Source organism: Hyaena hyaena, unplaced genomic scaffold (genome assembly GCF_003009895.1).
Source record: "Hyaena hyaena isolate Hyena2069 unplaced genomic scaffold, ASM300989v1 scaffold_6, whole genome shotgun sequence".
NCBI classification, from domain to species: domain Eukaryota; kingdom Metazoa; phylum Chordata; class Mammalia; order Carnivora; family Hyaenidae; genus Hyaena; species Hyaena hyaena.
This window is the reverse complement of record NW_024080638.1, coordinates 769120-793960: the sequence shown is the minus strand read 5'-3', so window position 1 is coordinate 793960 and position 24841 is coordinate 769120. Positions and strand designations below refer to the sequence as shown.

At 40.7% G+C, this 24841-nt stretch overlaps 2 protein-coding genes across 5 annotated transcripts in view; both read right to left on the bottom strand.

Moving 5' to 3' along the window:
- Positions 1 to 15370, bottom strand: part of FSD1L (fibronectin type III and SPRY domain containing 1 like) — a 66478-nt gene extending 51108 nt beyond the window's left edge. For 3 of the 4 annotated variants that reach the window (XR_005529778.1, XM_039239813.1, XM_039239826.1), the window contains exon 1: positions 15319 to 15370. Coding sequence is in view for 3 of the 4 variants with exons in the window: in XM_039239813.1 (XP_039095744.1) it covers positions 15319 to 15363 (45 nt within the window). In the remaining variant the exon portion in view is untranslated. Of the gene's footprint in view, positions 1 to 10794; positions 10932 to 15318 lie in introns of those variants that run through there. The other variant, XM_039239821.1, reaches the window with a different exon arrangement.
- Positions 15371 to 19030: 3660 nt separating this feature from the next.
- SLC44A1 (solute carrier family 44 member 1) overlaps positions 19031 to 24841 on the bottom strand; it is a 201577-nt gene continuing 195766 nt past the window's right edge. Inside the window, exon 16 of the mRNA XM_039239918.1 lies at positions 19031 to 19253. Coding sequence (XP_039095849.1) covers positions 19239 to 19253 — 15 coding nt within the window. The 3' untranslated portion in view covers positions 19031 to 19238. The remainder of the gene's footprint in view (positions 19254 to 24841) is intronic.

Here is a 24841-nt window from a genome sequence, read left to right as displayed (position 1 = left end):
CTGAGAAATGAATTATCGAGGGGACCAGGGCTTCATCCATTCTGGTCATCACAATAACAATGATTGGACAGACTAAGGGTGAAAATGGCATGAAGACAGAAAGAACTAAGGACTTGGAGCTCAGGAAAACTGGAAAACAAATGACAAGTAACCAAAATATTGAAGACAAGTATTACCACCAATACCAACACTTATAAAAACTAAAAGAGTAGGATTACACAAACTGGGTTCTGAAACTTAACCCTAGCTTGTGCATGTGACATAAGGCTAAAGTCTTCTCTAGGTAGTAGGAATCAGAGAAGAGTTGTATACAGGGTTAGTGCATGCCTAATATAAGAAGTATGCTATAGGAGACTGGCTAAATAGGTACCAAATCCAGTATAAAATTTTTAAGTGTTTTCTAAATATGGCGGACAACATACTAGGGCCAAATATCTATATATTTTGTATTCAGAAACAGAGAAGAGACAGAAAAGAATTAAAAGATAACATAGTGCTTTGAATTTTCTATCCCACTTTATCTCTCTACGGCCTCCACAATTAATTAATAGCTTTTATAATGGAGACACAGCAATTGATAAAGAAGTTGACGAGAAAGCACAAAGCCCCAAACTTCAATGAATTGTGCACAAACAGAGCACCATTAGATAGAGAGTCTTCCCTCTGAGCTCCAGACTACTTTCATCCAACTGCTTACTTGGAATCTCTGCTTAGTTGTTGCCCAAGCACTTCAAAATTCAATATTTTGGGTGTTTGGTCAGTTAAGCAACCATCAGACTCTTGATTTCCACTCAGGTAATGATGTCACAGTTGTGAGATCAAGACCCACATCGGGCTCCTGGGCTGAGCATGGAGCCAGCTTGGTATTCTCTCTGGCCCTCCCCCCACACGCACATGCTTCTTCTCTCTCAAAATAAACTTTAAAAAAAAAACCCAATATGTCATAATGTCTCCCCCATAAACCTGAGCCCTCCTCTAGTATTCTATCTCTGCAAATTGTGGTACTAGCTACAAAATCAGAAACCTATGCCATCATAACATCCTCTCCTCTCATTTCTGTTCTACATGTAGTCACCAAGTTATGTGGATTTTCACCTCCTAAATAGTTCTGTAATCACTATCTTAGTACAAGTCAGTATCATACCTCAAACTTATACTTTTGCAAAATTTAACTGGCTTCTGAACCATTCTTTCTCCCCCATAATCAGTTCTATAAACTGCAGCTAGAATAATATGATAGCATCACTCTTCCCAATCTTCAATGGCTTCCCACTGGTCCTTAGATAAAACTGAAAATATTTTAATATGATCTATTAACATGACCCTACATAATCTGTAAAACCCTGCATGATTTTCCCACTGCCTACCTCTCCTGCTTCAACTCACAGCAGACTTCCTCTTCCTTGCTGCATACTAGCTCTGGTAGCCTGCTGTGAGTTTCTCTAACATGCCTTGTTTCCCACCTGGAAGTCCTCACACCATCAGTCACTCTGCCTATCAACACTGTTCTAAAACATATATACTATGTATATGTTAAAACAAGTTTCAAAAAGGTAAAGAACGAGCTCACTGTGACATATATTGCCTCATTTCTTTTACTATCAAACCCTGATGATGGAGGGCAAAGACATCTTTCATCTGCTCTGTGAGACTTTATCAATCTGAAAGGATGTCTACAAGGGTCTCAGATTTTATCTCAGATCTCAAGTTTCCCATTACTTTCCAAAATAATTATATTTTACAAGACTTCAGGTTGACTAAGAGTTCTAGGTGATATAGATGTGAAGATATCATGGTCGTGAGATCAAGCCCCACATCAGGCTCTACGCTGTCCCTCTCTCTCTCTCTCTCTCTGTCCTTCCCGCTTATGCTTGCACTCTCTCTCTCTCTCAAAAACATAACTTAAAAAATGTTAAAATTATATATATATATATATATGCATGTATATGTATATAGGACATATGTCTCCAAAGGAAGTTATGCATAGGCAATCTTAGTCATTATTCTTTGGTCAAGAACCACAATTACCAAGACCTCAAAAGTAAAACTACTATACCAGGATTAAGACTCTCAATTACTTGATTAGGGAAATAGACTAAGGTAAGTGCTATGCTAACAACAAAAAAAAAAGGGGGTTTTACACACCCCAGCCAAGTACAACTGCAATCATTCCCATAGAATGCATCAAAAATCTGGAATGTACAAGGCATGAGGTACCCTCTTCAAAGGAGCATATCTTAAAGTTATGCTTATCATCACTATAAATCATGTGAAGTAAAAGCACAATCAATAGTGTCTGAGCAAAATAATAAATAACACTTCGATACTCTTAAGTGTCTAGCACCATTTTAAGCTCTTTACCTATATTAATTCATTTAATCCTCTCAAGAATCCTAAGAAGTAGGACACTATTACTATCACCATTTTCCAATCCAGAAACTGAGGTATAGAGGTTAAGTAATAGCTCGCCCAGGATCTCAGAGCTAATATGTATCAGAGCCCAGATTCAAACTAAGGCAGTCTAACTCCTGAGTCTGTGTGCTTAATTATTACACTGTACTACCTGAAAGTAAAGATCAGAGGTACATGAAAAGAATACCTAAGGGCACCAAAAACACTAAGATTTTACTTCCACACTGAAAAAAACTGAAGCTAATCCAAAGGTTGTGACATGTCCCACCCGGCCGGATACAAGGGCAAGAGAAAAAGCTCTTCTTACACACCGGCATATCATCCTGTAAGTCTGAGAACATGATGACTTTCAACATTTGAAGTGGCAAGGTTCTATTGGTTTTAGCTTCATATACGTGAAGATGACAAATTCAAATGCTGAATCTTAATTTTGCTGCATCCAACAAAACACTGCTAACTTGGGCTACTTGCTTGGAAACTATCCACTGTAACAAACCCCTGAAAATATGATTCAGAAACTTCTTGTTCTTAGAACCAGTGGCAGAAAATCATTTTACCCAGGTTTATATACTAGTCTGAATCTGAGGACCTCAATAACCAAGTAGTCCTAAGAAAACTTTGATATAAGAGTTTTCCATCAGCATCTACTCACACCAAAAGAAGATTCCTGATTCAAATTCTACATTACTTTTCCAGACCATTGAGATACACAAATCTAGAACCACTACAAATATCACTAGTTGACCTACAGTTTAAGAGGGTCAAATTAGTATTATGGCCATTTCAGTAGTATTTACTAAGCACTTTCTATGGTTCAGGCCCTGTGCTAAACTGTTAACATGGCATATCTTTCTAATCATCACAACAGATTTTTAAAAAGTATCAGTCTTTGCACAGCCAAGGAAACAACCCAGAAAATTAATAGGCAACCAACGGAATGGGAAAAGATAGTTGCAAATGACATATCAGATAAAGGGTTAATATCCAGAATCTATAAGGAACTCACCAAACTACACGCCCGAAAAACAAACAACCCAGTGAAGAAATGGGCAGAAGACATGAACAGACACTTCTCCAAAGAGGACATCCAGATGGCCAACAGACACATGAAACGATGCTCAGCATCCCTCCTCATCAGGGAAATACAAATCAAAACCACACTGAGATACCACCTCACGCCAGTCAGAGTGGCTAAAATGAGCAAATCAGAGAACTCTAGATGCTGGCGAGGATGTGGAGAAACGGGCACCCTCCTACACTGTTGGTGGGAATGTAAACTGGTACAGCCCCTCTGGAAAACAGTGTGGAGGTTCCTCAGGAAACTAACAATAGAACTCCCCTATGACCCAGCAATAGCACTGCTAGGAATTTACCCAAGGGATACAGAAATGCTGAGGCATAGGAGCACATGTACCCCAATGTTCATAGCAGCACTCTCCACAATAGCTAAAACATGGAAAGAGCCTAAGTGTCCATCAACAGATGAATGGATCAAGAAGATGTGGTTTATCTATACCATGGAATACTACATGGCAATGAGAAAGAATGAAATCTGGCCCTGTGTAGCAACGTGGATGGACCTTGAGGGTGTTATGCTGAGCGAAATAAGTCAGGCAGAGAAGGACAAATATCATATGTTTGCACGTATAGGAGGACTAGGAGGAACTTAACAGAGGACCAACCGGGAGAAGAAGGGGGGAAATGGTGGGGGAAAGGGAGAGAGGCAAACCATGAGAGACTCTTGAATGCTGACAAAAACTGAGGACTGATGGATGTGGGGGGGAGGAGGGATGGGCATGGAGGAGGGCACTTGTGGGGATGAGCACTGGGTGTTATGTGGAAACTAATTTGACAATAAACTATTTGTAAAAAAAAAAAAAAAAAGTATCAGTCTTTGCATGTCATAGTTGAAGAAAAGGAAAGTTAGAGAAGTTAAGAAATTGTCTTAGATCACACAGCTATCAAGTGGTAGTCACAATTCAAATCTAAGAAGCTGCCTCCAGATCCTATTTACACTACCCTAGGATGCTTACACTGCTGGGGACTGTACAAAACAAGCATAGGGTTCCTGCAATCAGAGCAAAGGGATCAATGAAACCAGGATATAGCATTTCTGGAAAATACCCTAATGCCACCAGGAATGATGGCACTTGCATCACACCACACCACAGACTTCTCCTTTGAATTAGGTAACGAGAGTTGAAATCTAGAAAGCTCTATCCAGCTGGTAAGCTAGACAACCAGAATCTCACCTATTTGTGGTAACACAAATAGGAGTATTGTGTCCAGATGTGATGTGAAGAGGTGAAAAAGGAGATTATATATTGTTGAGGAATTCAGGAATCTGATTATCATAAATAGCTAATTGATAGAAAGCCATGTCTTAACAGCAAAAATAAGTTATGAACACTACCTGTTTACAGAGGCAACTGAGGTAATCCAAAGGAAAAAAAAAATCTAATAAAAGACCTGATAGAAAATGCTGCCTTTCTACTCTAAGCCCAACTAGGAAAGAAGAGGTACCCCCCCTCACCTAGGATTTGAAGAAATATAGTGAGTCAGAAGCTAAAGAAGCCTTATCCATGTGCAGTGACCTCTAAATTGGCTCTTCCCTTCAGTGAAGTCTACACAGCTCATATTCAGCCAAGGAAACCAGAGGTTCCACCATCTAACTGAAGGAGCTGCACGTGCAATGGGGAGGAAGATAGGGGCACACCCAGGTACTGCTGGTAGCGGTATAAACTAACAACCCTTCTGAAGAGCAACTTGGCAATACATACCAAAGATTTTTTAAAGTATACACACATTGACTCAGTAATTCCATTTCTACCAAATTTATTCTAAGCAAATAATTAATAGTATAAGCAGAGACATGGCTACAAGGATGTTCATTTCAGCGTTACTTATAATACTAGAAGATTGGGATCAACATAAATATACAACAAAGAGTACTGGTTAAAAATCAAATAATACATCCATATAAAAAAATTCTGAATTGTTAAGTGTTGTAGAATGATATTAATATGGTGAAAGATTCATAATATATTAAGTGAAAAGCAAACTATAAAGCAGTATTACCATAGCATGATATGATAGTCTTTTTAAGTTTCTATATACATTACAAAACACTGGAACATAATATGTACAAATGTTAAAAGAGGTTATATCTGGGTGGCAAGTTATGGGTAATTTTCATTTTATTTTCATGTATATATATTTCCTATTTTCCTACAATAAGTTTGTGTTACTTATATTTAAAAAAGTGCACAGGCTGACTATGCTAAACTTTATTATAAATTAGCTCAAAATATAATTAGCTACCAATCAACAAGTGTCAACAAGTGTTCCACTGGAACTTTGTGGCTGGGAAGAATGCCAACTGAGGGTAAAAAACATACAAAAAGAAAGATGGAAAAAAATCTACCAATTTAAAAATGTTGTCCACCCTAGGATGGAATAGATTATTTATCACCATGGTAAAGATTCAATATGTGTTTACTGCATGAATAATCCTGCTTACATTCAGCCAGGCATTGCAAAGAAACATTGTATTAAAATATTTTTAAAAAGGTAAAAAGAAAAAATCTGCTTCACTATTGATCCTTGAAATGCCTGGGTTGGAATGCACAGGTCCACTTATAAACAGATTTTTTACAGCTCCGTACTGTAAACATATTTCCCCTTTCTTACAATTTTCTTATCATTTTCTTTTCTCTAGCTTACTTTATTCTAAGAATACAGTATATGATACATGTAAGACAAAATAGGTGCCAAACAACTGCTTATGTTATCCATGACTTCCAGTTTACTATTTCCATCAACAGTAGGCTATTAGTAGTTAAGTTTTGAAGGAATCAAAAGTTATATGCATATTTTCAACTATGGCAGGGGCATGTTGGTACCCCTAACCGCTGTATTATTCAAAGATCAACAAACAGTATTTCCAATTTTTTACAACTGCCAAGCTCAATAAAAAATGAATATATCTTAATATTTTTTAATGTTTATGTGGGTTTTTTTTTTGTTTTTTTTTGAGAAAGAGACAGAACATGAGTAGGGGAGAGGCAGAGAGAGACACAGAGACAGAGAAACAGAATCCGAAGCAGGCTCTGAGCTATCAGCACAGACAGCATATGTGGGGCTCAAACTCAAGAGCTATGAGATCATGAGCTGAGCCAAAGTCAGATGCTCAATCAACTAAGCCACCCAGGTGCCCTTGAATATATCTTTTTAAATACAGTGATAATGAGTATGTCAATATGGTCATTTGAAGAGGGTACCCCATGACTTGTATATACCAGATTACTTTGATCCATTCCACAAAAATGAATGAGATCAGGTTTGGCTAGGGTGTATAAAACTCCACTCATACTTTCCTGTTCACAGCTCTACTTTAGAAAGCTAAGACCCTCCATCAAAAAAGAAAAAGAACTGCAGAGAGGGGATTTTACACACACACACACACACACACACACACACACACACACACTCTCTCTCTCTCTCTCTCTCTCTCAAAAAGAAATGATTTTATATGTGGCATTAAGAGACATCAAATTCTGGGTTTTTATATAAATCACGTTCTATACTTTCTATCAACTATTTTCACTAGATTTAATTAACTTCTTTTTAAAAAAATTATAGGGATTCATTCCTATGAACATCTTAAATTTTAATCAAATCACCATTTAAAGGCAAAAAATTCAGGCACAAAGGGTGGTAATGAACAAAGCTTGGGCTATGAAGAAAGACCAAGTTTGAATCCAGACTATTACTCGCTAGCTGTGTGACTCTGAATAACTCATTTAGCTCCTGAGTTTGGTTTTCCATTATCTGTGCAACAGGAAGAAGAGCTTATCGTGAGAATGTAAAGCAATCTAACACAATACTGGATGCAGAACAATATTCAAATTTCATTTTTCTTTCTTTTCTTCAGGAAATATTATTTTTTGACCAAGAAGAGGGAGTAATTTTAGAACATGAGATGGTTGGTTATCTGGATATGGTGGAGGTCCCTGAATTGCTAAGGTACAATATGAAGGAAAAGAATAGCAATTACCAGGGTAGAGGAGGAAACTGGGATAAGGAAGCCACATATAGACATACTACTTGCTACCGAATGTCATGCTTTAAAACTCCCTCTACTTGGGCACTTGTGGGGATGAGCACTGGGTGTTATATGGAAACCAATTTGACAATAAACTATTTGTAAAAAATTAAAATTAAAATTAAAAAAAAAAACACCTCCCTCTACCCAATTCAATCTCTCCAATCTAGGTTTGTCCAATCTTGCACACTCAACCCTTGCCTGTCACTGCCACTTTCTAAGTCTAGAGTAAAGAATATGCAGGAAAAAATAAACAATTGACAGTGTATACTCTTGGCAACATCTTTCCTCTGGGATCCCCTTCCTCCCCTTTATTATTCTTTCAGTATGTACCTTTCTTAGAAATAGCAATCCTTATGAATATAAACAGATCTCCTGTGCAAAAACTTAACTATCAAATTCTAAGCACCAAGATCCTAGAAAGGATCTTTCAATGGTTTCTTTGAACATACACATTTAATCAAGTACAGAAACCTTTGTGATTTTATCTTAAAACCACTTAAGGGCATAATCAAAAGGTTTGAGTATCAAACAAAGCCACCTATCCATAACACATCCTGTTCACAAAAGTGTCCCAGAAACTCGATATAAACAAAATCCTTCTGTTTATTTCCAGAAGATAATACTGTGGTTTTCTGTATCCAACTGTATGCCTTACATACACAAGGCAATTATGTTTTCTTCCTCTACTCAAACAGAGCATCTGTTGCTAACACAACACTGAAGTCCAAGTTATTTTCACAGACAAAAAAGCAGCTGGTCAAGCTAATCCATCTGCTGACTAGCCACCATCAAGCTTCTGTAAGACTGTCCAGTTAACTTAACCTCTATTGTCAGGCTGTATGAGTCAGAATTCCAAATCCTCTTTCAATTAGGATTTAACAACTCTTCTCTGACACCACCATTTGAAGTCACTTATTACAGACAGAAAAATAGAAAACATATTTTAAAATTTAAGGACATATTTTGAAAAAGGTTAAAAATGGTAGACTGGATTAGAAAAAGTTGTACAAATCATCAACAAAAGAAGAAAGTTATTTTGAAGGTGGGATTATGAATTTCCTAACAATAGCTAGCAGTACTTATATATGCTAGGCATCAAGGATTTTTAAAAATTAACATGATCCTTACAATAACTCTTTGAGGTAAGTACAATTGTTATCTCTATTTTATACATGAGAAAATGGAGACACACAGCAAATTACCCAAGCTCATCCAGCTCAGAGATAGTAGGAGGATGGGAGACCTGACTCCAAAGCCATCCTCTAATAATTCGAACCTCAAATCCCAATGCCTTACTAACGGGTATATACATATTCAAGCCATCCTCACCATTTTCCTTGCAATAACTAAAGTACCATCCTTGCTACTACTTTCGTTGTAACATTTTATAATGCGTTAGAAAAATCATGCCAAGGGTATACTACTTACTTAAAAATAAATAAATACACAAGTTAGTTCATTATTAGTTGACATATGTAAGCGATTCTGCAGTAATTCAGACGGGAAAAATGCTCAACTTCATAGCAATAAATTGGTTATAAACATTAATACCAGATACTTGCTATAAGCTGTAAAACAAAGAGTTTTACTAGAATAATATTTGATACCAATAAATGAAATTCAACACATTTTTTAACATTAAGAAACTGCTTTTCAAAGTTATCACAAAGAACACCTAATTCTCTGCCACCTCTGGGGAAAGTGCACATGGTACTTGTAGGTGCTTAAAAACACCATATGAATTGAGACAAATAAGTTCAAATCTTAACTTCATGGATAGTGGTATGACTTTGCAGAAGCCACAACTTCCAAGTCTTGAGTCCTTAATCCATATTAAATACTCCTTAAAATTCTATTTTATAACAGAGTATTTTAGTACTTTGTAAATATTAAAACACTTAACACTTTTTTCATAATGAATTACTTTAACTGATTTTTACAGTACCTCTATAAAATATTCTTATTTCCACTGCATAAATGAAGAAATAGATTAATCACAGTTAAGTAATTTGCTCCGGAGCACAGAGCTAGTAAATAGCAGCATGGAACTCAAGGACTCTGATTCTCTGCTCTTCCATTTGCCCTGAACTAACGTCCATTCAGCTATCATGTGACTTCTACCTAAAAAGTTAAATAAGCCGAGACAGGTTTTTACAAATTTAGGCAGGGATGTTTTACACACATATATTCAAAACACACGAAATGTAATTTTTTATGGATGTCTTACAGTACGGAAATAAAAATTACGTTTACCCAACTGAATTTCAAGATGCATGCAATCAAATTATGTGCACTTTTGTAAAATACAGTAACAGTCCATGCTTAACACATCACTATACTATTCTCCCGTGCCCCCACTGCTCCTTGAGGTGGTGAATTCAGGCAAAACTAGAGAAAACGTTGTTCTAATAAGTCTTTCCAGTGCTTTCTATCTAATAATAGAAAAGAATGGCCTCTTGGATATGCCCTGGTTTTTCCCTGCTACATTATTAATAACACTTGTGTTCCCTCTTCTACTGTACTATACTTCAATTACTATCATCTAACAAAGAGAACAGGGTGGTTAATAATCTATACAGGGATTATGACTGCCTACTAATAACTCTCATTGTATTCAAAACACTGGCTATGTTCTCAAAACATTTTTTTTTCTTAATTGAAATTACTAGCTCCTTAACTTGTTCGGAAAGTATACAACAGGCCACAACAGTCATAAGGTAACCGTGACCAGAAACAAACTGGTCGAAAAGGGTGGGACCGCTGCCCACTGTCTCTTCCCCCAGTTCAACCAATACCAAACACCAAGACCTGCTGCCGAACTGGTCACGAGGAAGGTGGGAGTGGAGCGCGCGGCGCTAAGCAGATTCGGTCCCTGACCTAAAGCGGCGTGCATCGTGCTGAGTCGGCGTCAGCAGGTAGACCCGTGCACCTCGGCTGGTGCTCAGGGAGGGATAAACCCGCGCCTGCACGCGGGGAGGCTCCAGACTCAAACGGGGCCTGGAGCGCTGCAGAAAATGATGCAGGAATCGGGACAGCTCCCTTCTTCTCCGCAGGAGCCAGGGCCCTGGGCCAAAGGCCAGCTGGGGTCACCGGGCGCGGTCCCCGCAGCCTGCTCCCACCGGGGAACGAGGGAAAGAGCGAGGGAGGGCAGCAGCCTGGCCCTCCACCGCCGAAGCCCAGCCTGGCCCAGCGCGCCCGCCGCCCACCGGCCCCGGGCGCCCCGCCCACCCTCTCCACAACCTCGGCCGCCCCGCGCGCCTCGTTCTCCCACTTACTTTCTGGGAGTCCATGGCCAGGGGCTATGTCCACTGGGCCCGAAGCCGCGTCGAAAACCCTTGAGGCGAGGCGGAGGGAAGTCGGGCAAGCCAACACTGCTGCCCGCGGCCGCCCCTCTCCTCCGCCGCCGCCTCAGCCTCAGATAGCACCGACCCCGCCCGGTCCGCGCCCAGCCCGCGCGCGCGCTGTCGTCGCGCCGCGGTTGCCAGGGTGAAAGGGCGGCTCGCAGGAGGGAGGGAGCCGGAGCGCCCCGCGCATGCGCGCTGCCGCGGGACGGGATGGGGTAGAAGGTGTCCGACGCTGGGTGGGAGGGGCAGAAACCGGTGGTCCTGCGGGTCCATTGACCAAGCCTTTCCTTCCTTACCGCATCCTTTTCCCTTCAAGGCTCGCGATCGCTGCAGCCCTTGGAATGCGCCGTTGGGAGTCCAGCCGCAGGGCGGTGGGAAGGGCTGGGGAAGGAAAGCTCTGGCCCTTGAGATAGATCAGCCCCCTCTCCATCCTGCACGCAACTAAAGCACTCCTGATGTTGGCCGCCGCTGAGGAGCAGCCAGGCTAAACAAGCCCACTGTCCAGTGAGAAGGAAAGGGCCGGGGTGAGGGATGTGTGGAAACATGGGAAAGGCCTGGAGGAACGTGTCAGAAACATGGCGGAGTCTGGTAGACCTTTGCCAGGAAGCCCACCTGGGCATCTTGCTGTGATTTTTGAGCAAGCCACTGTCCCTGAGCCTATTTCATCTTCCATAAAATAAGATTAACAATGATGACTTTGCAAAGCATTGTGAGGACTAAATAATGTATTTGAAGTGCCCAGTACATAGTTAATGACCAGTAAATTTTAGTTGTGGTGGAGGGCTAGAACCCGCTCAGTCTGGTCTGAAAGGACCGTGCAGATTGTAGAAAGCTTGGGGAAGTAGGCTTGAAAATATTCTCCCTGCAGAAAGGCCTCATCTTCCATTTTGATGACTCTGGAATGGCTCAGAAAAGTTCCAACTAGGCAATTGCTCATGATGAAGGAACAGAAGGGAAATATATATTGAATATCTATTGGGTACCATTTCTCTGAACTGAGAATTCAGCAGTGACAAGGCCCTGCTCTCACTTGCAGAGCTTATAATCTAGTATGGAAGGCAGACCAAAAAAAAATAAATGTATACATATAGTAAATAAATGTAAACATATATATTTATATATACACACACTATAGAAGCACTATAAATATATGTTTATTAACACATAAATGTAATTTATACACACATATATAAATATACACGTGTGTGTGTTTATATATATAAATTACATGGGGTAAATGCACTCAGAGAATTATGAGGGCTCCATTTTCTATAAGTTCAGAGAAGGCCTCTCTCAGAAGTGATCTGTGTGAATTGAGAGAATGAGTCATACAAATATTTGGGGAAAAGCATTCTAGATAGAAGGAACAGCAAATACAAAGGCCCTGAGAGGGCATGAACTCTATTTAAGAAACAGCATTTATCCTAAAAGGCTATAATTACCTCTATGCAATTATACTCTGTACTATGACTTCCATGAAGGTCGAAATTTCTTTTACTCATATCTGTATCCCCAGCATGGGTCCTGCCTTCTAGTCTGCACTCAATAAATTCTTTTTTTTTTTTTAACTGGACAGACATGTACAAGAAATGGGATGAAGAGCACAAAAGGGAAAACAGGGACTTGGCGCAAACTAGGTGGGTAGTTCCTGAAGGCCAGGGTCCAGGGAGGGCCTATTTTGCTTCTGCAGCTGAAAGGAGTAATGGTGTGCAAACTTGCAGAGAGATGCTCCCTCTCTTTGTATCAAGGGAAAGGTGACTCCTTTGCAAGCCACCCCAATTCCATGAGGAGAAGTGAGGGCAGCCTCTCTTCTCTGCACTGATGACTCACTGCAGCTGAGTCAGTTTCCTGTGAGGGAAAAATGCAGTCTAGGGATCCTAGAACATTAGAGGTCAAACTGCCCAACTGTGAGCTCCCTAGCTGTGACCCTGCCTTCTACGGTGGGATCACTAACGGGGGAAAAAACAGCGTTCAGCTCTGTCCCCAGTTCTCCTGCTGCAAGGACTTAACTTCAGAGAGCAGCTCCTGGGCACTTTATGACTGATGGGTATAAGCACAGGAGGAGACAGAAAGAGGCTTTGGAGACAGCAAGTCTCAGCTGAAATGTGATCGCCAGAATTCTGTCACAGGTCATATCCCAAGAGCTCGCTCCTGGCTCCTTGCCTCCTCCCTCCCCTAGTTCCTTCCCTGCAGCCCAGCCAGGAGCCTACAGCTTTTGACAAGAGTTCTGCCCCATTTGACTTCTGCCCTTGCCAGACCTCTGTTTCTTTAGGCAGTCTGACTTCCCTGGCCAGCTCACCGAGGCCTTCTGCCTGCCCTTGTTCCTGTCCCTTCTGGCTGTGACTTCTATCTTCTCCAGCCTATACAGGCTCTCTGGCAGCAGGACTCACCTGGCTGGGCACTAAGTCTGCACCCTCAACACACTCCCACTGCTTCTGGCCTATGGGCAAGTCCTCTGCCTTTTCTGTGCTTACCTTTTCACAGCCAAGTCAGTGAGGAAATTTTCAAAAGTAGCTTTACTAATAAAGTAAAGCTGCTGTTCTCAAATGTAATCCCCAGACCAGCTGCATCAGCACCACCTGGTAACTTGTCAGAAGGGCAAATTCTCAGCCTTCATCCCAGACTAACTTAATCAGATACTCTGGCATGAGGGTGCAGAAATCTGTGTTCTAACAAGTCCTCCAGGTGATTGGTGCACACTAAAGTCATGGAACCATTGAACTAAGAAAAAGCAAATTGTTAAAAAAAAAAAAAGGGGGGGGTGGGACTACAGAGGCATAAAAACCAATGATGTTTTAACCCTTAGGTGTCAATTCTGAGATAGCATATCTAGTCATGGGTATTTACTGAGGTTCCTGGGCCTCCAGAAATACCTAGCTGAGGAAACATCAAATTAGAATAACCTCAGGATTGGCACTACTGATGTGAAGTGTCTGGCAAAATTTGTCTTCCAGAACAGGTTCTCTACCCTCTCTTGCCAGGCATTACTCCTGCACCCTGAGTACCCTCCTGAGTTCTGGGATTCCCCCATCTCTTGGGAGAGAAAGTTCCTTCCCTTAAGTGGTGCCAACAGGGTTCTCCTTTGGGAGTCAGTATAGGCCAGGGGGCTGGACTCAGCACGTCTGAATTAAAAGCCTGACACTGCCACCTACCAGCTGTGTAGCCTTCGGTGACTCTTTTAACCAAGATAAGCCTCAATTTCCTCATCTGTAACATAATGATCATGGGTAGTAATTCCCAGTTATGGTTGTTGTGGGGATCAAAGGAGATTACACATGCAAAGTGCCGGGTTTAGGATGTATTTAACAAATGCATGGCTATTACTATTATTACTCCCCTGTACATCATATCCTTCTGTGCCACCCTTGGATGGCTTTTTCCCTCTCGATCTTTAGGGCCTTAGAAGCCCTATTTTCAACCCTAACTCCCATTTTCATCACTATCCTAGCTTTTCTAAAGCATAATCACAGTCCACATGTGGCTCTTTGTTGAAGCCTCAAATCTCTAACCATCTCTCCCTGTTCATATCTGGCCGCATCTTAGCATACAACACCAAACCCAGGAAAACCCTGAGTTTCTCTAAGCCTCAGCTTCTTCAGTTGTGAAAGAGGCATCATACAGGACCACCTACAAGGGTTTTTTTGTTGATTAAATGAGATAATTCATGTTCAATGTTTAGCAGCATCTGTCATATAGTAAGTATTAAAAAAATATTAGCTATTATCTCTTCCCAATGAGAGAAACCGAATTCTTTCTCCCTCCTGCCTCCTTCTGACTAAAAACAAACTCAACCAAAAGTCCTGGACCCCCTTGAACTCAGAGTACTAATTTCTGATCCTAGGAACTCACTATAGACGTTTACATCCTCATAGGAACGAAAGGATTATTCTATTCTGAGGTGAGCTGGCACTGTATGGGGTGGTCTAGCTCCGTATTTGGAGAGCTCAAGGAAAGTGGGAAGCAATCAGTGTACACAAACATGAGAAAGGGCCTGAAAACTACGTGAGAGAGACACAATCAAAGCACCTGTGGGGATTTAGCCTGAAAAAGAAAATTTCTCATGTCAGAGAGGACATGATCATTTACTTCAAAACTCTCTAGGGCTGTTGTGTGGATGAGGGGGCTGACCTGTTCTCTAGCATCCCACAGACAGAATTAGACCCAATTAGTGTAAGCTACAGGAAGATAGATTTCCAATCAACAAAAAGTCCAACTTTCTAACAGCCATACAGAGCTGGAATGGACTTTGGTGGTGAGGTCCCCATCAGTGGAGGTATCCAAGCAGGGGCTAGGCATTTGCTTGTCAGAGCTTGCCTAGGGGGATCAGGCAGTGAAAGGGTAGATGGCAGAGATAACTTTTAACGTCTTTCTGAACCCTGAGGTTCTGTCATTCTGCAAATTAGAGGCCAGTCACTATTCATTCCCTTTCTGACTCAGCTTTGCAATTGTACTCACCTCTGAAATGCGCTCTGAATCTCTTCTCCCCACCCCCACTCTCATATGCTCCATTGCAAGAGGCCTCTCTCCTTCCTGGGATGGGCATGCAGGGGAGCAGTTAACTAAACTGTAACCATTATGATGTTGCTATGTCACAATACCTTCTCTATGCATGACGACTTGCTTTAGATGAGGCACTGGAGACACTGAAATGAGTGAGAGGACTGGAAGAAACGGGTGTTTTCATTGCCTCCTGCCTTGGCTCTCAAAACGCTTCTGGACTCATCTAGTTCGGAGAATGACCAAGGGCAAAGCAAATTTATCTGTCTGTTGATCTCTTCATTGTAAAAGGATGCTGTCCAGCCCCACCCCACCCCCCAGGTCTCTCCAACACAGAGTAACAGGCTCCCTGTTCCTATCGAGAACATTAGTCAGCAGCCCTTCTTTCTCTGCATGTACTCTGATAATGATGTGGGCCAATTTGAGACTGAGTGAATGAGACTAGGGAGATAAAGGGCCACAGTGAATTGACCACACTTCCATTTCATCGGCCAACCATCCAGGTACTAATACCAGACTGTCTGAATTCAAAAGCCAAGTCTACCATTTACCAGTTGTGTCGCCTTGGGTGATTTGATAACCTCTCTGTACCTCAATGTTCTTATTTATAAAATGAGAGTATTGACAATACCCACTTGAAAGGGTTGTCATGAAGATAAAAGACAACATAAAGTGCTTACTTAGAATAATGCCTGATTACTGGAAAGTACATGATATATGGTAGCTATCAATTTATTATTTTCCAAAATAAGCCATTCTCCTGAGCACAGCACCAGGAAATAATGGTGTCTGTGAACCCTTTGATACTGCAGTGCTACTGTTGACCAGTTCAGATGGTACTACATCAGCACTCTCTAGGGAAATAAGTCTTTCGAAATCTATCTCTCATTCTGAAGGGCAATCGAAACTTTTCCCCAGCAATCAGAGTTTGAAGAAGGAAGGTGACACAGCTGAAGCTGGAATGGGAAACTTAAGGCAAGCAGACATTAAAGGAAGATAGGACCCTTTCCAAGTCAAAGAAACAGCCTGAGCAAAGGCGGGAAATGATGAGAACAACTCCAGGAGACAGGAGATGAAATGAATGGAAATAGGAACCCTCAATGTCTTCATACCGACCAAGTATTAAGAAGACATTGGAGCATATAAGAGATGGAATATTTTTACTTGGGGCACTTGGGTGGCTCAGTCAGTTAAGCATCCGAATTCAGCTCAGGTCGTGATCTCACAGTTCATGAGTTCAAGCCCCACCTCAGTCTCTGTGCTGACAGCTCAGAGCCTGGATCCTGCTTCGGATTCTGTGTCTCCTCTCTCTACCCCCTCCCCAACTCGCACTCTGTCTCTCTTTGTCTCTCAAAAATAAACATTAAAAAAAATTTTTAAAAAAAGAGATGGAATGTTCTACAACATGAAAAATTATCTTTATGAAAAATACACAGCAATATGGGAGAAAGGTTTTTATTTTTAAAGCTTGCTTATCTATTTTTGATGGGAGGAAGGGCAGAGAGAGAAGATCCCAGGCAGGCCCACACTGTTAGTATGGAGCAGGACATCAGGCTCAAACTCACAAACCGTGAGATCATGACCTGAGCCAAAATCAAGAGTCGGATACTCAACTGACTGAGCCACCCAGGCACTCCTGGGAAAAAGCTCATATTACAATTTAAAAACAAAACAGGGGCGCCTGGGTGGCTCAGTCGGTTAAGTGTCTGACTTCGGCTCAGGTCATGATCTCATGGTTCATGGGTTTGAGCCCCATTGGGCTCTGTGCTGACAGCTAGCTCAGAGCCTGGAGCCTGCTTCAGATTCTGTCTCTCTCTCTCTCTCTCTGTCTCTCAGAAATAAATAAAATATTAAACCAAAAGTTTTAGCTGGAGTACTTTTTTTCAAGATATAAATGGTTAATGTCTACTGTAGAAAGGTATATAACACCTTCATAGATTTTTCTTTCATTTATAAGTTTTAGCTTAGGTGCAGTGGCTTCCGACAGGAAAGCTCATCCTGGTTTCCTGTTATCAACTACTTTTACATGTTTACTTTTCTGCGTACATAAAAGTAAAGTAAAGGGTGGGGGAGGGGTGAAATAGGTGATAGGTATTAAAGATTACACTTATCATGATGAGCACTGACTAATGTATAGAATTGTTGAATCACTATATTGTACACCTAAAACTAATGTAACACTGTACGTTAATTATACTGGAATTAACATTAAAAAACTAAAAAAGTGAATCAAAGACAAATAAATTGGCTTTGAAATACAAACTCAAATTTGGCATGACTTCCTCATGATTTAAAAAAAAAAGGAGGGTGGAAAGAGAGATTAGTTGGGGTCAGATTGTTATGGTCTCTAAATTCCAGGCTGGGGTGTTGGGATTTGAGCATGTTGTAAGTGGGAAGCCACTTACAAGTTTATGAGCAAAGGGTTATTTTAGGAAACTTGATTTGGCAGGAGGAATAGGAAGGACATGAGTGAGATGAGGCTGGGGTGAGGAGTTTACTGGGGACCCACAGGCCAGACCTCTGCCTTTTACTCCCTCTCCCTTAATCTTCCCAGGTTAAATCCCCCAAACACGACCCCCACCCCCGCTCCCATCCCCCACTCTGCCACCACCACCACCATTAGAATACAGCGATTATCTTAGCATTACAAACCTTTAAGTAATTTTTCAGTCCAATGGGAAAATTACCAATTGGCCTTAATGAAAATTGTTGGCTTTCTTCTTGAATCACCTAAAACAGGGATCTATATTTCAGGCCATACGAACTCTGCAATTGTGCCATTGTAGAGAGAGCAGTCATAGACAAAACACACAGGATTGGAGATGGCTGTGTTCCCATAAAACTTTATTTACAAAAAGAGGTTGGGAGCTTGATCTGACACACAGGCTATAGTTTATCAATCTTTAATCTAAAAGAACACCACGGTCTTTTAGAATTCTGTGATTCTTCAGTGCCTTTACTCCCTGACCCTCCCTCTCAGACACTTCCCATACATATACACCACCATCTTCGCCTCTATTTTTTTTAAGTTTATTTATTTTGAGAGAGAGAGAAAGAGAGAGAGCAAGTGAGCAAGTGGTATAGGGGTAGAGAGAGAGGCAGAGAGAGAGGGGCAAAGAGAATCCCAAGCAGGCTCCAAGCTATCAGCGCAGAGCTCGAAGTCACAAACTATGATATGACCTGAGCTGTAATCAAGAGATGGATACTTAAGCAACTGAGCTACCCAGGCGTCCCCCTCTCCTCTATTTATGAGAGGAATACCAGTGATGATATGATGGTCTAATTATCCCTGAAGTAGTGATAGGCAAAGCAACATGTTAAAGTGAAGAGCCTTTGCATCTAGATCTAAATTTGTGCCCTGACTCTGCCAACTGTGTGATCTTACACATAGTGCACAACCTCTCTGAGCCTCTTTTTCCTCATGGGCAAAATGGAGATAGTAGGTGCTACCTTATAGGACCTAATAATTATTGGCATGGAACAGGCACTTAATAAATAGTTAGGAACCCACACTGGCTCTATAAATAGCCTGAATGAAGAGAATTCCATTGCGGATCCAGCCTTCAGGCCAGGGGTGGCCCTGGAGAGAGAAGCAGCAGAGATCACACAAACATACATGAGGCCAGATAAGAGGGCAACACTAAATTTAAAGACACTGCTGCAAGACAGATTTGTATCAAGTACTTCTGCTGAATCATTTATTAGGCAGTCCCACTGTACCAAATCCACTTTGCTGCTGGTTCGGGAACATGGTCGCACTCTTCCATTGAGGTAATAAGATCCTGCTCTTCATCCACAGACTCTCAACAGCTGGTGAGTGGGAGATTCTCGTGTAAACAGCCTCTTCAGAGTTCATTCTTCCGGGCTCATGGGACCAGTCACCTTCGCTTCAGCTGAAAAATAAACACATCAAGAAAATGAATGCTTGTCTCCCAGGGGAACACGACACAATCAGAATCAATCAATAACAAGAAAGAGTATGGGATCATCTGTAGAGAAGATACTGTGAAATGTAAGAAGGCTAAATGCACACACACACACACACACACACACACACACACTTAGATTAACAAATAAGAAAGGCATCGAGAGCCTGGGTTCAAATCTTGATTTTATACTCTTATCAGCTATATATTTATGGTCAAGCTATTTGATTTCCATGCCTACACTTCCCCATGTACAAAATGAAGATAGTCATGGTATGTTCCTTTACAGCTGTCGTGAGAATTAAATGCATTAATAAATACAAAGTGCTCAGTACAGTGCCCGACCTAATAATGAATGTCCGGTTAGTGTCCGCCAATGTTGGTATCAGCATTATTCTTTGAGAAAGATGTTTTCAGAATAGCTGAACCACGGAATAAAAACAACAACAACACATAATGAATCGAATGCAAAAGTAATCTGAAACATCTGAATCTGTGGTATTCTCAAAGACCCAAACCTTAAATTGAAATGAGGCTTTAGATTTTTCACTCCTGTGACTCAGCAGTAGGACAGGTTAGACCAGGATAATGGGTGTTCCCGCAGTTCAGTTCAATTCAAGAAACATGACTGAGTAAATGTACCGAACTTGACAACAATACTGTGGTTTTAAAAAAGGATATCCTTATTCTTTTTTTTAAAAATTTTTTTTTTCTGAGAGAGAGAGAGACAGCATGAGCAGGGGAGGGTCAGAGAAAGAGGGAGACACAGAATCCGAAGCAGGCTCCAGGCTCTGAGCTGGCTGTCAGCACAGAGCCCAATGCGGGGCTCGAACCCACTAACTGTGAGATCATGACTTAAGTGAAAGTCGGACGCTTAACCGACTAAGCCACTCTCTCTCTCTCTGACCCTCCTCAGTCGGACGCCCAGCCGACTGAGCCACCTAGGCACCCCAGGATATCCTTATTCTTAGGAAATACACAATGAAGTCATTAGGGCTAAAGGGCCATGGTGTATGCAAGTTATTCTCAAATGGTTCAAAAATACTGAATATACATATATTTTTATGTGTATATTATACATACATATATAGAGAGAGATGTATAACAACAGGTGTAACAAGAGTCTATAGTATTCTACACACTATTCTTACCCTTGCAGCTTTTCTATAAGCTTGAAATATTTTCCAAATAAAAAGCTTTCAAAAACCCATTAGGGTGGGCTAAAAATAGAAAAGAAACGGTCAGAGTGGCTAAAAGAAACGTTGGCTCCAGATCTACTATCAAACAAATACAGGCCTGCCTCAAGGACAAGCAGTGGTGATAAGATACAGTCCTGACAAGATGCCAGGAGAGCTTGGGCTTGAATAAGTGGGCATAAAGTAGTTCTAGGATTCAAATGTTCAGGAGAGTCAAGCTAGGATCACCCTGATACATGTCTCCCCAGTAAGCTCTGCTTGTCCCCAGGTGCCAAAACCAGGTTGTATGCGGCACTAAGAATATCATTGATGGCCAACAGACACATAAAAAGATGCTCAGCGACACTTATCATCAGGAAAATACAAATCCAAACCACAGTGAGAAACCACCTCACACCGGTCAGAGTGGCTAAAATTAGCAACTCCGGAAACAATAGATGTTGGAATTATGTGGAGAAACGGGAACCCTCTTGCACTGTTGGTGGGAACGCAAACTGGTGCATCCACTCTGGAAAACCGTGTGGAGGTTCCTCAAAAAATTAAAAATAGAACTACCTTACAACCCAGGAATAGCACCACTAGGAATTTATCCAAAGGATACAGGAGAGCTGATTCAGAAGGGCACAGGTACCCCAATGTTTATAGCAGTGCTATCAGCAATAACCAAATTATGGAAAGAGCCCAAATGTCCATCAGCTGATGAATGGATAAAGAAGATGCGGATTATATGTACAATGGAATACTACTTGTCAATGAGAAAGAATGAAATTCTTTGCAAAAACATGGATGGAACTGGAGGGCACTATGCTATGTGAAATAGTCAGAGAAAGACAGATACCATGTTCTCACTTACATGTGAAACTTGAGAAACTTAACAGAAGACCATGGGGGAAGTGTAGGGGAAAATTAGTTTCCAACAGAGAGGGAGGCAAACCACAAGGAGAGGGGAAAATGGGTGATGGGCATTGAGGAGAGCACATGTTGGGATGAGCACTGGGCATTGTATGTAAGGGATGAACCATGTGAATCTACCCCGAAAACCAAGATCACACTGTATACACTATATGTTAACTACTTGACAATAAATTATATAAAAAACTAAATAAAGTAAAATAAATTGGAAAACAAAAAAGAATACCATTGCTTGAAACCCTTGCCCTCCTTGCCCTGAGTTTCATTTTAGAGCTTTTGTTTCACATGCCAGTTATTGCCTTTTTGCTTATCTCCTGCCACAGATTCCTCTCCATCTTCAACCCATTTTGCAAAAAGCTTGGCAGAATACATCCTTAAGTCATTGTTCTCACTACATCAAGTCCCTCACTCAAGAAATTACAATACTTTCCTATTTTCTTTCTTTTTAAAAACAATTTTAATGTTTATTAATTTTTGAAAGACAAACAGAGCGCAAGTGGGGGAGAGGCAGAGAGAGAGTGGGACATAGAATTCAAAGAAGGCTCCAGGCTCTGAGCTGTCAGCACAGAACCTGATGCGGGACTCGAACTCACAAACCATGAGATCATGACCTGAGCTGACGTCAGACGCTTACCAACTGAGCCACACAGGTGCCTCAGCTTTCTTATTTTCCACAACACCTTTTCTAAACTTTGCCATCTCATCAGTTCTGTGTTTTATAATTTTACTATTTTCATTTAGAGTTTCAACTTTTATGATTCTTCCCCCCTGGGATTGAAAATAACAGAGCCTATGTGATGAGACTGACATTCAATAGTGGTTGATGTTTAGTTACAATCTTGTGGTCTGAAAACTTGGCTCAGGCCAGGTGTAATTTGCCTGAGACTGAGTTCTTTCTTCCTATTTTTTTTCAATTTAGATGTACTTTTTAATTTTAGAATAGTTTCAGCTTGGGGTACCTGGTTGGCTCAGTCGCTAAAACGTCTGACTCTTCACTTCTGACTCATATTTTCCCCACAAGGAGTGGGTAATTCACTTTCTTAGGGAAGAGAAATAATACCCCTTTGTAGAAGAGTTTCTTAGATGGCACCTGAACTTACAAACAGTATCCTTTAGTATCCTGCTAGCAAATAGTATCCTACTAGCAAAGGGTTAATAATTATAAAGATTTCAGATAACAAACATATTTAACAGCAACTCTTTCCAAATGAAATGCTTGGCACAGAATTTTAAACAGCCAACATAGGATTTTTACCAGTTCTATTTTTTAAAAAAAAAAAAATTTGAAGTTTCCTAATCTGTTTGAAAACCCAGTATAAAAGTAAAGTGAATTTTTAAAAAAAAGAAATGTGTTCATAATTTCCCTATTGTAGCATACCTATTTCAGGTTTATGACTTCCCTTTTGTCTTTGGCCAACTCTGTGTTCTTTTTATCTCACATTACAAACATTTCCTATGTCTCTGATATTCATGTATATTTTTAAGAGTTACATCATATTTCATTAAGTAGAAATATAAATACTTCCCTAATGTGCTTTATGAGGGCAAAGACTTTTGTCTGTTTACACCACTATACTCTCAGCATTTTGCTGGCAAAAAGTAGGCAATAGGTACATATTTGTTGAAAAAAAAAAAAGGAGGGGCACTTGGGTGGCTCAGTAGGTTGAGTGTCCGACTTCAGCTCAGGTCATGATCTCACGGTTCACGGATTTGAGCCCCACATTGGGCTCTGTGCTGACAGCCAGCTCAGAGCCTGGAGCCTGTTTCAGATTCTGTGTCTCCCTCTCTCTCTGACCCTCCCCTGCTCACACTGTCTCTCTCTCTCTCTCTCTCTCTCAGAAATAAATAAAACATTAAAAAAAATAAAAAAGAAAGAAAAGGAATTTAAATGGTTTCAAATCTTACTCTCATTTTCTTTTGTATCATCCTGCTTTCTTCTGATTTTATTTTTTCCCATTCTATCTCCTGGAAATAAAACCAGTTGATCATGATCATTATTTCTTTTTATATAGAAAACATTTAGAGTGGTTGCCTGTCTTTGGTTATGATCTAGTATAATTGGTGTGATTCCATGTAAATCCCTTGCATATCTGAAATGTTTTATTCTACCCTCACATTTATTTCACAGTTTGTATAGATAGAGAATTCTACAAGGGAAACCATTTTCCTTCAGAATTGTTAAAGTCTTCTTCCATTGTTTTGTAGTTCCCAGTGCTGTGTTGAGAATGCCATTGCCATTCAGGTTCTTGATCTTTTTTCTGTGTATAACATCTCTCTCCTCCCCCTTCTCCCCTTCTTTCTCTTCCACTGCCCCCTGCCCGCCCCCCCCAACCTCTCTAGAGGGCCTATAATTTCAATGCTGAATTCCCTGGAATAAATGTCCAATTTAACTTTTCCACCTTGTTTTTGCCCTATTTTGAGATGTCCTCAAAGTCATCTTCTAACTCTTCTACTGAATTTTACATTTCTGTTCTATTGTTAATTTTCGAGAGCTGTTTTTTTCCCCTGAATCTTCCTCTTTTAAATAACAAGCTATTTTCACTGTATAATCTTTTCCGTTTCTATCTGAATTTAGTACTTTTTAAGATGTTTTATTCTACCTTACAGTCTGTTTCCTCCATATCATTCTGTTGTTTTGTCTTGTTTTTGGTCTCTCTCTTACCATAGAGACTTGCCTCAAGGGTCTGGTGATTCTTATTTAAGAATAGGGCATGAAAAACTAGTTACAGTTTCATTTGTGGGAAGATTTTGTCACTGGCTTCACTAAAAGTGATCTGGTTAAGGCTTTTATTTTATTTTCTTTAAGTTTATTTATTAATTTCAAAAGAGAAGGAGAAAGCAAACACAGGCACATGACCATGGGAGGAGCAGAGAGGGAGGGAGAGAGAGAGAATCCCAAGCAGGCTCCGTGCTGTCAGTGAGGAGCCTGACGCAGGGCTTGATCTCGCAAACCATGAGATCATGACCTGGGCCGAAATCAGAAGTCAGATTCTTACCTGACTGAGCCACCCAGGTGCCGCTGGCAATCTTTTAGTTGGAGAAGTCATATTGGCTTCTTTAGAATTTTCTCTTGGCCTAGTCAGATTCCCCAGAGAATAATTTTCCAGTTACCTGGTTAGTTGGTGAAGGCCCATTTGCTTGAATTCTGGGAGCTCTGAGTGGGAAGAAGGCCTCAGGTCCTCTCTTTCAGTATTCAGATTCAGTGCAGAGCCCAACACAGAGCTCAAACCTGCAACCCTGGGATCATTACCTGAGCCAAAATCAGGAGTCAGGTGCTTGACTACCCAGGTGCCCCCTTCAATATACATTTAAAAATTTTAATTATAACTTAATAAAGTACACAAATCTTTTTTTAATATAAAAATCTTAAGCATAATGGCATTTTTATATGTGTCTTATCCATGTTATCCATGTAACATCATCTAGACTGACATATAGAATATTTCC